Raw genomic sequence first — 16,271 nt, 5'->3', positions numbered from 1 at the left:
CTAAGGGAAGATGGGGAGAGGTAGGATTAGTTGGCTCTGCTTGTCATTGGCTCTGGCGCCACCTACTGTTGGGCTCCCTGCCTCCTGCCCTACCAGTCCCAATGAGCACCAGCCACCACTGGTCCTCTGATGTCAGATGAGTTCTAATTTTCTTTAAAGAATAGAAAAAAGAAGAGGAAGATAAGATAGCTATCACTTTCCACCAACACCTTTGTAGTAAGGTAGCAAGTTAAAATGCACTGTGGGGTTTGAGTTTCTACTCTGCATTCAGGAAGTAAAATAAATGAATAATTGAGCCCTTTCAACCTACATCCCCAACTCTTTCGGCATAAAATGTTTATTATTTATGGTGGTGTTTATAGACCTACCAAAGCATTCTTGCTTAGCACTAGAAAGCGCTGGAGGGTAATTTATTTTTCTCTTTTTCTATCTTGCTGGCTTCCTTTCTCTGATATAATACATATTTAATCATTTTGATCCAGGTAGGGAAGCATCCCCCCTTGAATCAGCAGTGAACCATAAAAGTTATTTTTCCAAGTGCCAAATTTCTTCTGTATTTATTAAGGCAAACCCAGCCTCCATCCCAGCCAATGATTTATGCAAGAAATCCAACATATTCCTATCAAGTCATTCACACACCCCAACATATAGAGTAGTACCCTTTTATTGCTTCAGTAGCACACCGAATGTTGTGCATTAACCATTTATAACCTATTGCATTGGCATCCATCTGTCTCAAGAGAATGGATTATGCCTCCAGGGATGATGTCAAACCACTGCGTAAGCAGCACCGAAGTGGCCTCCCCAGGACACAGTATGTAAGGTGGTCCTGGGCTGCCCAGATGACAGGAACCGCCCCCCTCGGCCTCACTGGTGTGGTCCAAAGGAAAACAGAGCAATACGTTTTGCATCAGCTTGGCCATCCAACCGTCTTCTCCAGATATGTGTAGCCTTTTCTGCTTCTGAAGACATGCTGCAAGGCAGCAAAGGTTTAGGACCAGTTTTCCTTCTCCTAGATGGGCTACCTTCCCAGGTTGACAAGCCTCACTTGCCCCTCACTTTCCTCTACAACACATGCAGAAACCCCCCTCTTGATCATTGGACCCACTATTTATCTCGTCCACTCAGTATGCTGGAGCCTATCTTCTCATGCAGGGAAGTCCTTAACCTACTGAGGGTTTGAGACCCATCAGCTACTCTTACCTGGTTTAGTCAGGCAGTCAAAGCCATTTCCCAGGGTGTGGCTGCTGTCACATGCTGACAGCTTCAAAGAGCAACAGATGAGAGTTGAGTGCAGGATGGGATCCAAGGTGGACAAATTACTGCCAAAGAAGCACAATGTGTCCCCTCCCAGAGGTCCTACCCTTCCTATAACACCCCTTATTGCCTGTATTTATTCTAAATCCCCCATTAAGGTAAGGCTAATCTTGATAAGAGACTGTTTCGAGCCAGCATACATGAGTGAAAAATGGGAAATTTGCACTTTGCTACATGTAAATAGTTACGTGTGCGCGCGCGCACACACACACACAGGTTCTTGAGTTAAAAAACCCATAATTATTGAGAGGTAGGGTGAAGGAGGATTAACCTGGATTCTGGAAACAGAGTGCTCTTGTGCTTGAATCTTGTCTGGTTGCCCATTGTGAGAACAGGATTCGGGGGTTGGATGGGCCATTGGCCTGACCCAGCAGGGCTTTCTGTGTTTTTCACTAGAAGCCACCTGCAGAATCTCTTAACAGCAACCCCCTTCCCAAGTACGAATTCGCGGTTTACAAAATCCAGATTTTATACACGAACCCATACCCAAAAGAACTGCTGGCCAGCTGCCTTTTGCCCCGACTGCCTAACACACAACTTACATCTCTGGGTTGGTGTTTATTGGATCCATACTTGGCTATTAGTAGCTGATCCCTACTAGCCAGGTATATAAAAGTTGGGATTTGCTTGAGACGTTGCTTCACAGAGTTCCAAGGCAGGCACAGCTTCGTTCAAAATGGAAGCCACTAAAGCTACAGAAGCCACAGAGCAGAGGAATCATCTCGCTAGGCAGGCCACTTGAGATGCCTTGAGGGCTTTTGATAAAAGGGGAGGAGAGAGAGAGAGCAGGTTTGCACCAAGAGTAGGGTGGTGGTAACTTTTTTCACCCAACGGCCACATGCTATGGTGGGCCGGGCCAGAGTTGAAAGTGGGCAGAACAACTAATGTAAATCATTCCTCTGCACAGGCTAGTTCTACACAAATCTCTCTATCCTTCATCCAGACAAGCAAGCAGCATTGTCAAGAGTTTTTAACCTGTCTTTGAAAACTCTTGACAATGCTTGACAACAACACACACACACACACACACACACACACACACACACCCCAAGGTGCAAAGCAGGGCCAGAAATAATGTATAACCTGGAAAACATTCAAAGGGCCATATACAGAGGCCTGGAGGGTCACATTTAAGATTTTATACCCCTGGCATACTACACACACTAAACAGAGTAAGTCTAGTCCAGTATTCTCCAAAAGTTGGCAAATGCCTCTGGGAAACTCAGAAGCAAGGAATACTGGGAAGAAGAGAGGTTCCATTAAGCTGCCATTAACTATTAACTAGAGTAATCAGATCTTGGTCTAATGAATCCCACCAAAAGTCACACACTGTGAGGTAGCATTGTTACACCTCCATGCTCAAAATCACATGCCCTGTGGAATGCGAAAATCCTTTCTTTAGGAGACAGGGAATTGGGGAGTCCCATCAACATCTGAAGAGCCACCGGTTCCAGCTAGTCTGGTCAAGGGTGATGGTTTATTATTTGTACCCTGCCCATCTGACTGGGTTGCCCCAGCTACTCTGAGTAGCTTCCAGCATATATAAAAACATAGTTAAACATTAAGCCTTAAAAAGCAAATCTCCTTGACATCTGATGGGAGGGCATTCAACAGGGTGGGCGCCACTGCATTGCATTGTGGGAATCTCCAGAATGATGTGAGTTGTCATCTGGGAGGGTTACACTTTCCTTAACCCTGCCTTGCTATGGTTAGAAAACCAATCCAGCTGTTTAGTAAAGTGCCCACTCTCGAACAAAAGGAGTTGGCTATTCTTATAATCACCAATCCAGTTTTGTTTCTTCACACTCCTTTTAACATTAGCCAGCCAGTATAGGTCCTCCAACAGGATCCTTTTATGATTTTACCTGCAAAAACCATTCAGTCTAATATAGTACAAAAGAATTCTTTTTATTTTTGTTCACAGTTAACACAAGGAACTGCTGTGACATACTACAACATCCTAGCAAGGACAGCAAATTTTCATCCATTTGGGTTTTCCCCCCCTTTAATTTACTCCTTTATCTTGAATTGCACCATTTCTTACTTACAATTTCATATTTACGGCATTTTACATTTTATAAATGTAAAATATTTACTTATACAAAGAGCAAGGCAGGAATCAATGTTAAATCTAAATAGAGAAATCGCTCTCTGACAAACGGTTAACTAAAAGCAGCCAGGTTTTTTGTTTGTTTGTTAAGGGAACAAAATAATTTCCAGCTTTACCACCGGGATCTTCCTGCATCCCCTTGCCTTTTCATGTGCTGCATTCATGATTCAAGAGATTTACTGAATGCTCCATAATTTCTGTGGTCCATGGTGCAGTGGGGAGAGAACATACTGGGAGATTCTGGCAGGTGATCATGTGCCCTTTTAGAGAAAAATGCTGTCTCTTTAAAAGAGAGAAGGCTCTCTCAACTGATGGGGTACTTTTGCTGTTGAAAATAAAGCCCATTTTGCAAATGAACCACAAGGGGACAGTTTGCAAGGGGGGAGGACACAATATAGCCAATCCCACTGCTTTTAAATCAAGGGGGGAATTCAGAAGCATTCCCCACCCATAGAAATGTAAATAGGCCAACTGGGGGGGGGGGACCAGGGTGGCATCTGGGCAGACAATGAGAAACAGGACTACCACTCCTTAGGAAGGGGTGGAAGAGAAAAAAATCAGCTCACCCTTTTCTCTCAAGACAGACACAGCAGCAAACACAAAGAAAAAATTGTCTCAGCTAAGGTGAGGCATTTGCTTTGCTGAGGAAGTTCTGCATCCACTGTACTAACCAGAAATCTCCACAGGATAGGTTTCCAAAAGAAAAGTCTCAGCTTTCTTTTCCACTCAGGGTGGAAAAATAAACACCCACACAACTGGAGGTCGGCTCAGTACCATCTCATCCAGCAACAAAAGCAAATTTGTGGGGAGGGGAGATGAGAGAAAGAGGGTATGGTTTTCAATGCTGGAGCGGACTCTATCTCATTTCACGGTTAGAGTGAAGTCCAGTCTATGCACAAAATGCAAAAAATTGAGGGGGGGGAATGGGGAGGGGGAAGGCTGAAGGCGGGGAAAAGACTGAGTTGCCATCATATTATAACACTTTGAGAAAAACAAATCCAGGGGTTTCTCAATAAGAGTAACCCTGAGTTGCTTGCAGGAGGGGAGACAACAGATGCTTAGTTCTCCAGATGAGCACATCCCGAGTATTCCTTTGGGGAGTCTCTGCTCCATATTGCACACAAGTTCATTTAAACCAACCTCTCAGCAGGGGGGGTAGGGCAAAAAAAAGTGGATGGGTTGACAAAAAGTTTGGAGAAATCCTAGCAGCTGCTGCTGCTGCGTCAAAGTGTGTACTACATAGTGGCTTCAAGAGGGACAGAAGTGTTTCAGGGAAGGCCTTGACTGATCACCTACACTTCTAGACCCAGAAACTCTGCCATCCCATAAACCCACTTGTGCCAAACAAGTCCAACAAAAGAATTGCCGCCTGTGTAAGCTGGTAGGGTGCTGGACTGACAAAACCCAAAAGCTTTTAGTTAAATTGGGCAGCCACACCTCCCTGTTCTATGCCAAAAATATGAAAATGTTAATACTGATTTTGATTTTCCTTTCCTCATTTCTAGCTATGGCCATGAGATTCATTGTAATCCATGATATGAAGCTGTCCAACATTGGCGTCCTGGGTTCTGGGGGAGGGAGGCAGTTCCTCGGGGCTAGGGGAGGGTGCCTGGGCTGCCTCCGTGACCTCTAGGCTGGGATCTTTGCAGGTCTTCAAAGGTTCACAAACGTTGCCAACGGCCACCCCATCCTCATTGCAGTGACCCTTGCTCTTGTTGTGGAACAGCTCTTGGGCCTTCATCCCTAGGAAACTCTCAGAGCTTGGGAAGGAGCCCACTGTGGGAGGGACGCTGCCAGAGGAGGGCTCCAGCAATGCAGACGACTCCCTGCGGTTGTTGAGCTGCCCAGTGCGCTGGCTGGGCTTCTCAGGGGTGGACATCTCGCTGCTGCTGCCCCGGGTGCTGGGAGGTTCAGTCTCACTGCTACATTCCAGCGGTTCCTCACTGTGTCCCACAGTAGGGTCAGCACTGCTTTCGTTTGCTCCAGGCAGCCTGCTGCAGGGGAGGCGGAGGAGAGGAGAGAGGAGAGAGACAAGTCAGTCCAAGTGACCAAAGGTTTGCCTTCAGAAGCAGCAGCACATGGGCTGGAAACTGCACCACCTACCCAAAGATTTCACTCCCCCTACATATGAACAGTCTGCTGGATCAGACCATCCTGTTCTCAGTTAGTGAAACTTAGCCAGTGTGGCATAGTGGTTAGAGTGTCAGACTAGGAGCTGGGAAAGCAAGATTTTAATACCACTCCCCTCAGCCATGAAGCTCACTGGGAGACCTTAGGGCAGTCTCTCAGCCTAACCTCACAGAGTTGTTGTGAGGGGAGAATTATATAAGCCACATTGAGCTCCTTGCAGGAAAGGGGTGGGGTGGGGTTATAAATGCAATGAAGAATAGACCCATGTGTCAAACCCATTAATTTCAATGGGTCTACTCTGAATATGACAAATGTTGGCTGCAACCCCTAAGCTCTGAAAGCCTCAGACATAAATTGTTTATTATGAGCAGCCAGCAAGCCTCACAGATGCACTTTACCTTTCATTGGATTCAGCTTGTTCCACCTTGTTTTCTTCACGGTTGTTCAACAGCCGTTCATTCTGCACTTGGCCATGCAGACTCAATATCTCCACCTCAAACAACTGCGTAATATTTTTCTGCATTTTGTACCAGCCCTCAGCTGCTTGGAGTTGGAAACTGAAAAAAAGAAAGAAACCTGTGTCTGGATTTTATGTCATTACATTTCCCCTCTGTGTACAAAAACATTTCTCTTTCAAGGGGGAAAAAGACGTAATTCCTTCCAGGCTATGATCACATTCACCCCATACATTTACAGTACTATAATACTACTTTAAAGAGCCACAGCTTTCCCCACAGAATCCTGGGAGCTGGAGTTTGTGCAGGATGCTGTGAGTTGTTAGGAGACCTTTGCTTGCCTCAAAGACCTAACATTCCTGGAGGTTGACAGGAGTGAAATTGGGATTTGGGGGAGGCCTCTGTACTCCCTTGCTTGGTAAAATGAGCTGGTAAAAGGGCGGAGGGGGAGGGTTTACCTGGCTTGGATTTTAACATCTTCCAAGTATTTCTTCTGCTCCAACAAGAGGTGGTCCCTCTTTGCTAGCTGATATTCCAGTTCGCCTATTCGCTTCTGAGAAGCCTCCAGCTCCTGGCTCTGCTGCTGAATGCAGTAATGTGCTTTCTCCAGTTCTTTCTGAAAGGCCATCTGCAGGCATTCCACTTCCTGGAAGATGCAGGGGGTTAAATAAAGCTAAATGATTGTAGACGGGAGAAGAGAAGACTGAGAGGGAACAAGAGAGGCCAGGCAGAATTATGACAGAACTAATTAAGGAATTGCTGCTTTTGACCTTGGATCTGGGTTTAGCGAAACCACTAACTCATCGTAGGCGCTGGCAAAGGATGCCTGGGGTTCAATTCAACCCTATCATTCTTCCTAGAGGTGTGAGATTCTCAGGTGCTGAAATATTGGCAAGTATTTTTTAAATCTCCCCAGCCACAGATAATTTGATGAAAATTGAAATGTCTGCCATCATTTTCTTATTGGAAATAAATATTACTACTGTACTTCTTTAAGTACATGCTTTTTTCAAAGTATGCAGGGTTCAAAGTAGTGCAGCAGTGGCTAACCTATGGTCCTCCCAGCTGCAGGCCTGTCTGTAGCTGCCATAATCCCTGAACGGTGGGGCTAAGAGGGGTCCAACAACATCTGAAGCACCCAATCCATTGATCTGATGCATGCTCATTTGCAAAACTAGGCTTTATTTCAAAGACCCAGTTTGGCACCAACACCCCACACGTGCATTTGTGCACACACACACAAGCTTAAAATGTCAATGGCACCCCTCTGGAGGCTTCACCTGGGGTAAAAAACCTGGCTAGTGCCCCCCCCCCATTGGTAGCTATGGCACTGATTAACTCCCCAGCACCCCTGACCAGAAGGCCACACTGGCTGAGATTCATGAATGCTGGAGTCCAGCGGCATCTGCAGGGCCAGCCTGTTGTGTTTGCCCAATGTGAGCCACAAGCAACACTGCTGGCACACATCTCTCCTGAGGCATACCTTAGTTGTGCCAGCCTGCTTGTGCTGAAGCTGTTTCAAACACAACTCTTTCATCTCCCCAAAGACTAGGAGTTGCCTGTTCAACATCTCCATCTGCTGTTGGGCCGACTCACAGTTAGAAAGCTTAAAAGAGAAAGTTTTAGTTAGAGACTACACAATTATTATCTTTTTTTAAAAGTACTGCTTATACCAGAAGATGGGGAACCTGCTGCCCTTCATGTTTATTTTGTATTAAATTTATATAACACCCTTCATTCAAAGATCACAGGGCTCCTCACAACACAAAATGCATACTAAAACAAAAACAAACCAATAGACCCCCCCTCCCACTCGTTACTGGACTCCAACTCCCACCAGCCCCAACCACACACACAAACAAACAAACAAACACAGAGCAGGGTCCACAATACTGGGATGCAGCTGGAAGAAGTCTTATTGAAACCAAGGACACACACCTATGCACACAAAATAGGGGAAGCGGGAACCCCACAGGAAAATTTAGCTCTTACCTTCTGAGAAACCTGGCTCAGCAACAATTCCGTGTGACACATCTTGCTGCTGGCCGTGTTCAACTCCAGCCGCAGGCCTGCGATGATTTTGTGGCAGTCTTCCAGTCTGATCTTGTAAAAAGAAACCCAAACAATATTAGTGAAGCTGGTTAGTGGCACCATATCCTTGGGAGACACCTCCCCCTGCCCTTGCCGGCCCCAACCCCCAACTCAGAGAGTCACTTCTTGTACCTTCAGTTCCTGGCTGTGATTGTAATACTCTTCCCGTTCCTGCTGCAACTGGCGGATCTGGCTGTGGAGCCGAGCCATGAGCATGTCGTGTTCCTCCTGGAACTTGCAGAACTTGGCCTGCTCCATCTTCAGGCTGAGCTTCAGGACTTGGATGTCCTTCTCCTGGAGCCTCAGTTGGTCTTTCTGCCAGGAAGCAGAGACCAGTCAAAAGGGCCCACTTCAAATAAGGGCAAGTTTTGTCAAACGCAATGTGTAACTGTGTTTATACCATGCCTGCTGCATGTCAGTAGGTCTTTATTTTATTTCATAGAATCTATACATTGTTTAAAAGCCTGAAAGCAGTTTGCAAGAAAAAAAGATGAAACAACAAAATCAAAGAAAAGAATTAATAATTTAAGACTTTTCAAAAGTTAAAATAACTCAAAACTCGAAACAGATTATAACTCATACCAATTTTCTAAATATCTGGGTTAAACGTTTTAAGCACAGTCTCCAGCCATGCAGAAACACTCAAGGAAGCCACAAAGCAGAGTTGGTGAAAGGCACGGCCTGGAAATACAGTGGTACCTCAGGTTAAGTACTTAATTCGTTCCAGAGGTCTGTACTTAACCTGAAACTGTTCTTAACCTGAAGCACCACTTTAGCTAATGGGGCCTCCCACTGCCGCCGTGCAATTTCTGTTTTCATCCTGAAGCAAAGTTCTTAACCCAAGGTAGTATTTCTGGGTTAGCGGAGTCTGTAACCTGAAGCGTATGTAACCTGAAACGTATGTAACCTGAAGCGTATGTAACCCGAGGTACCACTGTATGGGGCAATGTGTGAGAATTATGGGGGCCACATAAGAAAGTCTTGGAATCCTGCACTTCACTCCCAGACCCAAAGTTGCCTTCCGTCCCCCTTCCCCAGTAGTAACACAGCAGGTGGAAAACTGCCTGCAGTGAAGGGGCTCCCTGTAGAAACCTTGACTCACCATGGCAGCATTGTGTTCCTCCAGAGCCGTCACCTTTATCACTTTGCGCAGGAGCCGCCGGTTTCGCAGCGCGTGCTGCTGCCTCTTGAAGCGCTCATACAACAGTTCGTTGTGCAGCAAGAGGAGCTGGATTCTGAGAACACTGAAATCATCTGGTGCAGGAGCACCTGAGGGGAAGGCAGAAAGAAGACGATGGAACGCAAAGATGCTGGCACCATTCAACCAGCAGGCCTAAGACACCTTGCAAACAGGACACACAACCAAGGCTGCATACACACAATATACGTGAGGCACATGGGCTTCCCCTGAAGAATCCTGGGAACTGCAGTTTACCCCTGGGTAGAGCTACAATTCCCAGCACCCTTAAACTAAAGTTCCTCCTCCTAAAGGATTAGGTCTGCAGCTCAGGAATAAGAACATAAGAAAAGCCTGTTGGATCAGGCCAACGGCCCATCTGGGCCAGTATTCTGTACTCACAGTAGCCAGCTAGACACCTGTATGAAACCTGCAAGCAGAATTTGAGCGCAACAGCACTCTCTCCTCCTGTAGTTTCCAGGAGCCAGTGTGGTGTAGTGGTTAAGAGCAGTGGAATCATAATCTGGTGAACCAGGTTCGCTTCCCTGCTCCTTCACATGCAGGTCCTGGGTGACCTTGGGCCAGTCACACTTCTTTGAAGTCTCTCAGCCTCACTTACCTCACAGAGTGTTTGTTGTGGGGGAGGAAGGGAAAGGAGAATGTTAGCCGCTTTGAGACTCCTTAAGGGGAATGAAAGGCAGGGTATCAAGTCCAAACTCTTCTTCTTATTCAGAAACATTGATGCTTCTAACTGTGGGGGCAGAGCATAGCCATAAAAGCTAACTGCCATCAATAGTCTTATCCTTGATGAATTGGTCTAATTCTCTTTTAAAGCCCTTTACGTTGGTGACCATCACTGCCTCTTGTGGAAGTGAGTTCCATGGTTTAACTGTGTTGTGTGAAGGAAAACTATTTGTTTTGCATCTGCTGACATTCAGCTTCAATGGATGTCCACAAGTTATAGAAAAACTACTCTCTATCCTCTTTCTCCATGCTATGTATAACTTCTATCATGTTGCCTCTTACTCGCCTTTTCTCTAAGCTAAAATGTCCCAAATGCTGCAACGTTTCTTCATAGGGGAGACGACTGTCCAATCCAGTCTTAGAGATGGATGTCCAAGCATTGCCCATAGCATAAAGCACCTTCAACCAGGTTGGTGTGTGCTCTGCAGCCCTGTTTTGGAAAAGTATGATCTGGCCAGTTTTCCCATGTTCTGGTTAACATCTAGGTTAAATGCCACTGCACTGAGGTTCACAAAGTCTATGAAGAAACTGCAATGGATTACCAGATGCCAGAGAATAGAGGATACACCATTTACACTCTTGGAAGCTATCAAGCACCATCAAATGCAAGATGCCAGTGCAGTGAGGAAAGATGCACAGCAGCTTGATACAAAAGCTGAGCAAAGTTTTGCTCCAACACATGGATTAAAATACATGCCTCAAAAAAACAACAACCTCTTACCTCCAAAGTGAGTCCAGTCAGCTGATTTGCTTAACAAAGGTAATCTGAGGAACAAATAAGAATGGTGGGTTTTCTGGATTGCAGTAAAAATGTTGTTGTTTTTTTTTGAAGCAATAACAAACCCCAGGTGGTTTCAAGCATCACCCTACTGCTCTCACTGTCCTAAGGTACAGGACTACGTGAGTGACCAATTACACCAATGTAGTGGTAAATTTGGGACGCAGGTGGCGCTGTGGTCTAAACCACTGAGCCCAGGGGCTTGCCGATTAGAAGGTTGGTGGTTCGAATCCCTGCGACGGCTGAGCTCCCGTTTCTCTGTTCCAGCTCCTGCCAACCTAGCAGTTCAAAAGCACACCAAAGAGTGCAAGTAGATTATTAATAGGTACTGCTCTTGGCGGGAAGGTAAACAGCGTTTCCGTGCACTGTTCTGGTGTCGGTATTCCATTGTGCCAGAAGCAGCTTAGTCATGCTGGCCACATGACCCGGAAAAACTGTCTGCGGAGCGGACCAACGGCGGCTCCCTTGGCCTGTAAAGCGAGATGAGCGCCGCAACCCCAGAGTCGTTCAAAATTGGACTTGAATGTCAGCGGTCCCTTTACCTTTCGTGGGAAATGTAGCAATTAGCAAGCCACAATTTTTTTTGAAAAAAAGGCAAAAAAATCTGAGCAAGTTCTTAAAGTGGAGCATGCAGGTTATATGCACTGTTTTGCCAAGCTCTACATAATGTGATTAAGATTTTGAATTGTTTGGCAAAGGGGGGGGGGAGCTGTGCTGAAGGAGACCAGAGGACGAGAGGAAGGTCACACAGCTATTTCCAAGCTTTCAACAGCCCCATCCCATTTTTCCAAGAGCCACATGCCAATGGTGGGGCCAGAGGCAAAACTGGGTAGGGCAACAAATGAACCTCAGTGGTGGCTCCCCATTTATGGAACAGTCACACCCCGGGAAGTATGCCTAGCACCATAGCACTATTTTATTTTAGGTGACAAGGTAAAAACATTCTTATTCAAATAGGCCTTTGGATCTTAGCTTTTTGCTCATATTTTAGTGAGGTTCATTTGGATTTTTTTTATATGTTACTTGCATATTTCAGGGTTTTGTTTGTTTGTTCTTTTGTAAGTCGCTTAGCATTTCTTTTTTCCTGAAAAAAGGTAACTAGAGGAAAGAGATTGTTGTATGTAGAAACTAGCCTACTGTATACATAACACACACACACAACTTTTCTACAGCAGGCTAGTTTCTACATACTACACTCTCTACCCTCTGTTCAGACAATCAAGAGGAACCATCTACATTCTGGTCATGCAAAAACACTCAAGGAGGGCAGTGGCCCAGGGAGCATTCGGGGGCGGGGAGAGAACCAGAGTGCCCTGGAGAGTTGCATTTGGCCCCAAGGCCTCAGAATTACAGGGAACAGAGGAGTAACTTGAAACAGTGATTCAGTCCTGTTCTTGTCACCACACTAGCTCCAGCCTTAAGAATACAAGCTCTGCCGTCACTTACTGGTCAAGCCGTTTGCTGTGGGCATCTGCTCCATGCTGTATGAGCCGATCCAGCATTTCCAAGGGGGATGGGGAGGAAGAGTTCACATTGTCGTGACCTGCGTTGACATTCCTGAGAAGCTCTTCTGTCTTCTTGCTTACAAAATGGTAGGCGGTCTTTGGCAAAGCCACTTCGAAGAGGTGCTCATAATCAGGGGGCTGCTCATCCCCAAATCCCATCCACTTGCGTGCAGGAATCTTGCAAGGGCTAGGGGCAACAATGTTTGACTCCAGAGACACCTGGCTTTGCTGGTGACCAGAAGGATGATTCTCGGAGTATCGGCCGGGTAGGTCAATAGGCGTGAAGGTTTGCTTAGGCATATCCAGTGACCTTTTGAGCCCAGATTGGGCCACACCTGGTGTCGATGCTGCAAGGGGTGACAACGCCAGGGGCTTGGAGTCCAGGTTATGCCCCTGTGAACTTGAGGCAGCCAGCTGGGATTTCTTTGAGCTGGGGAGACCCTCATTCAGGCGGTAGAAAGGGGAGTCAAAACCTCCCCGAGGCACCACAGGTTCCGCATCTGCTGTGGTGATCTCTGAGATCTCTCTTGATATGGCATCTAAGGACAGAGAAAAGCAAAGTGTGGATGGATCAGACATGCTGCCCTATACAGTATTGGCTCATCAGTGGCAGAAAATCCACCCGCCTTAGCTGCTGTTGCAAAAGGTGGAGCACTGAAAATGATTTAACCTTCTGGTGTTATCACTCCTTGAGGAATCACTTTGTTATTAGGGTCTGAGACCTGCCAGGGCAGATTCTATGCCAAGACAATACATACTCCAAATAAAGAAAACACTTGGGATTCTGTAACTATGTACGTTATTCCAGTATTTCTTTTTTTTAAAAAAAGTTTTTTCAGGACAAAATGCCACATTTGGTATTTTGCAGAATTTATTTTGGGTTTGCTAGGCATGTGGCAGTGAAGCTCTAGCCCCTTGGCAGTCCTGTTCAGGCAGCCCAATAGCTTTCTGAGATTTCAGCAGGCATTGCCCTACATACTTTCAACAGTCTCTTTGCAGCCATGACGGATAGAAACTTGACAGCGGAAGCTGCTTTAAACCAAGTCTGCCCACTGGCTCATCTAGTTCAGTATTGTCCAAACTGAGCAGCCCTACCTGGAGACGTTGGTGGATTGAAGCAGGGACCTTCTGCATGCAAAGCAGATGCTCTACTACTTGTTTTCAAAAGAGAGATTTCTTCAAGCAGCTGAAGCTGGTGCCTAACATTAAGTTCTGCATTCCCCAGGGAAACCATGACACGTGCACACACATACTGCCCTGCCCATGCCTAAACTGCTAGTCTATAAAAAGACTGTTTTCATTCGGCTCCTACCCAAAGCTGGACAGAGGCATACAATTCCCTCTGGAGCCACACAAGGTGAGATCCCAACAAGCAGACTCATGAGCACAGAGTCTACCCTCTTGGCCATGATGTTCTTGAACTTCCCAACGCCCCCTACCCCATTACCTTCCTCTCGGTCCTTCTCACCGCTGTCTTGAGAAGAGGCCTCCAGGTCACCCAAGATGCCAGGAAGGTCACTTAAAGTTACCAAACTTTTACTGCTGTGAGAATCTTTTATGGGAGGGGGGAGAGGGAGAGAGAGAGAAAACAAAATATTTTAACTTGTTTGCTATGGCAAACATTGTTGCAATGCAAGTTCAAACCACACCAAAAGGCCTCTTCTCCAAACTATCACAAAATTTGGCTGTACCCACACACACTCTGGAAGAACTTCCACACTTAAGACTGCCATCTAATGAACTAGCAGAGACATGATGTGCAAATGACACTCCCAATTTGTAAGAGATGATAGAGGATAAAGATTTAGGACAGGGGTCAGCAACCTTTTTCAGCCATGGGCCAGCCCACTTTCCCTCAGACCATATGGTGGGCCGGACTATATATTTGGGGGGGGGGGGGAGATGAACGAATTCCTCTGCCCCACAAATAATCCAGAGATGCATTTTAAATAAAAGCACACATTCTACTCATGTAAAAACACCAGGCAGGCCCCACAAATAACCCAGAGATGTATTTTAAATAAAAGGAAACATTCTACTCATGTAAAATCACACTGATTCCCGGACCGTCCGGGGGCCGGATTGAGAAGGCGATTGGGCCGCATCTGGCCCCCGGGCCTTAGGTTGGTGACCTCTGATTTAGGAGGTAGGAATTCAGGTGAAGCTTACCAACAGCTTGAGAACTTTGGGTGATGTTTGGCTGTCGGGACAACGAAGACCTTGCGGGATTGGTTCTGCCCTCCTAGAAGAGAGCAAGAATTCCATGCCACAGACACATCTCCATCACAATGCTTCACATGTTCCCCAAAACCAAACAGAAAAGGAACACCCCCAACACACACACCCCAATTAAAACCAGGACCACCAAGAGTGTGTGCAAGGGAAAATATAATACATGTTTTCTGGAGGAGCTTCCCTCATATACCCAAGTCACTGCTCCGGGTGTGCCTCCTCCAAGGGCAGGTAATTCAGCCTCTGCATAGGAATGAACTGACAAAATGACTGCCCCCCACAAGCCAAGACTGATGGGAAAGAAGGAGACTCAGCAGCAAGTATGGTGTAGAGTGCCCAACTAAGACCCGTGAGACCAGTGTTCGAATCCCTACTCAGCCATGAAACCCACTGGGTGATCACAGGCCCATCACCGCCTCTCAGTATCACCACCTCACAGTGCTGTTGTGGGGAAGGACCATGTACATTACCACGAGCTTCTTGAAGAAAAGATGGGCTGTTAATATAGGCGTCCACCCACTTATGTCTTTACATTCTGGGCCCTGGTGCGCACAAGCAAAATTGTGTAAAGTGGGGTTCACACTCTAAAAAGCCTCGAAATAACTACTTTCCCCTGCTCTCCAGATCTCTTTTCTGCTCTTTCTCCAATCCAGACCAAAATATCTAGAGCTGAAGCTCTGAGGCTGGCTGGAGGCTGGAGGATGTGTGGGAAAGCAGTAGTGGCTGCTGCTGTGCTACCCCGTGTGTCAGCTGTTAGGTGGGGAGGCTGATCAGCCTAAACAAAGCCCCACTGGGCCTCCAGTCTCTTCCTCCACCCTCACTGTATCTCCTTTTCTGGCTCCAGGGAGGGACTCTCCAGCTCTCTCCCACTTCCTGGTATGATTCTATTTATTAATTTCCTGGTGCCATGCATATGCAAGGGCACACGTTAGTAGAACATGTATGTGGGGAGGCGGGGAATGCCTGTAAGTCTTGCAAGAAATAGCAAGTAGCCTCCTACCTAAAGTAGAGTTCTTTGGACAGGGCTATGCAGACTTCAGACTGGTCAGAGCTAGTAGTGTCCCCCCCCCCCTTTTAACAACTAGATTTCTAAGTTCTATGAAACAAAACCAGGTGCAAGGAACATACGGTTTAAAATTAAACAAGAGGATGCCTCTTGAGTACTGGAATTAGTTTTTTCCAGAACCAACACTGTACACAAAGTCCTTTCATCCAAAAGTACACTCCATGGTTAGTCTTTAAAGCTTTATTCATTTCAGCATCATAATGTAGGGTGGGAAAAATCATGTTATGGTTGCTTCTGATGAACTGGGAATCAGAATCACCTTGAAAGTCTCATAAAAGACAGCCATAATCAATTACTTTTTAAATCTGCTCATAGGCCAAGTTCAAAAGTGGAATCCCCATTTTGCCAAGCGTTATCAATTTTGACGGTACCTTTTTGGGAGGTGCAGTGGAAACTGAAACATGAGCAACTTCTTCTGAACTGCATGAGGGAGGTGGGGAGATGGCAGTTTCTGGGCGGGCACCTTTCTCGACTGTTTAAAAGAAATACAGGGAAAAAAATATTCCTTTACAAATGTTAATGCATGACCCTTTTTTTAAAGCAAGGGTTGGGGAGAGCACTTTTCAGCTTCCCAAGGACTATGCTCCCTCATGGGCAAACATTCCAGGTGTCGTGTCCCAGGGGTGGGCAGGACCAGAGGCCAAAAGTAGGTAGAGCAAAGTTAAC

The 16,271-nt window shown here is 46.2% G+C and overlaps 1 protein-coding gene and 1 long non-coding RNA gene across 17 annotated transcripts in view; one reads left to right on the top strand and one right to left on the bottom strand.

The window, feature by feature from the left end:
- Nucleotides 1–3,206: 3,206 nt before the first annotated feature.
- Nucleotides 3,207–16,271, bottom strand: part of TSC1 (TSC complex subunit 1) — a 32,861-nt gene continuing 19,796 nt past the window's right edge. For 6 of the 16 annotated variants that reach the window (XM_083721341.1, XM_083721349.1, XM_083721350.1 and 3 more), the window contains exons 11-22: nt 15,977–16,077; nt 14,477–14,549; nt 13,755–13,859; nt 12,249–12,846; nt 10,746–10,789; nt 9,206–9,372; nt 8,236–8,418; nt 8,005–8,115; nt 7,496–7,618; nt 6,471–6,658; nt 5,956–6,114; nt 3,207–5,421 (exon numbers count right to left, since the gene is read on the bottom strand). In XM_083721341.1, the coding sequence (XP_083577467.1) occupies nt 4,929–5,421; nt 5,956–6,114; nt 6,471–6,658; nt 7,496–7,618; nt 8,005–8,115; nt 8,236–8,418; nt 9,206–9,372; nt 10,746–10,789; nt 12,249–12,846; nt 13,755–13,859; nt 14,477–14,549; nt 15,977–16,077 (2,345 nt within the window). In that variant the 3' untranslated portion in view covers nt 3,207–4,928. The remainder of the gene's footprint in view (nt 5,422–5,955; nt 6,115–6,470; nt 6,659–7,495; nt 7,619–8,004; nt 8,116–8,235; nt 8,419–9,205; nt 9,373–10,745; nt 10,790–12,248; nt 12,847–13,754; nt 13,860–14,476; nt 14,550–15,976; nt 16,078–16,271) is intronic. The other 10 variants (XM_083721343.1, XM_083721354.1, XM_083721356.1 and 7 more) reach the window with 3 other exon arrangements.
- Nucleotides 8,430–16,271, top strand: part of LOC310836362 — a 59,456-nt gene continuing 51,614 nt past the window's right edge. The window contains exon 1 of the long non-coding RNA XR_014560038.1: nt 8,430–9,031. This is a non-coding gene — a long non-coding RNA (uncharacterized lncRNA). The remainder of the gene's footprint in view (nt 9,032–16,271) is intronic.

Source organism: Podarcis gaigeae, assembly GCF_964106915.1.
Source record: "Podarcis gaigeae genome assembly, chromosome: Z".
Taxonomy (NCBI): domain Eukaryota; kingdom Metazoa; phylum Chordata; class Lepidosauria; order Squamata; family Lacertidae; genus Podarcis; species Podarcis gaigeae.
Note: the sequence above shows the minus strand (reverse complement) of the source record. Positions and strands in the feature narration are given on the sequence as shown.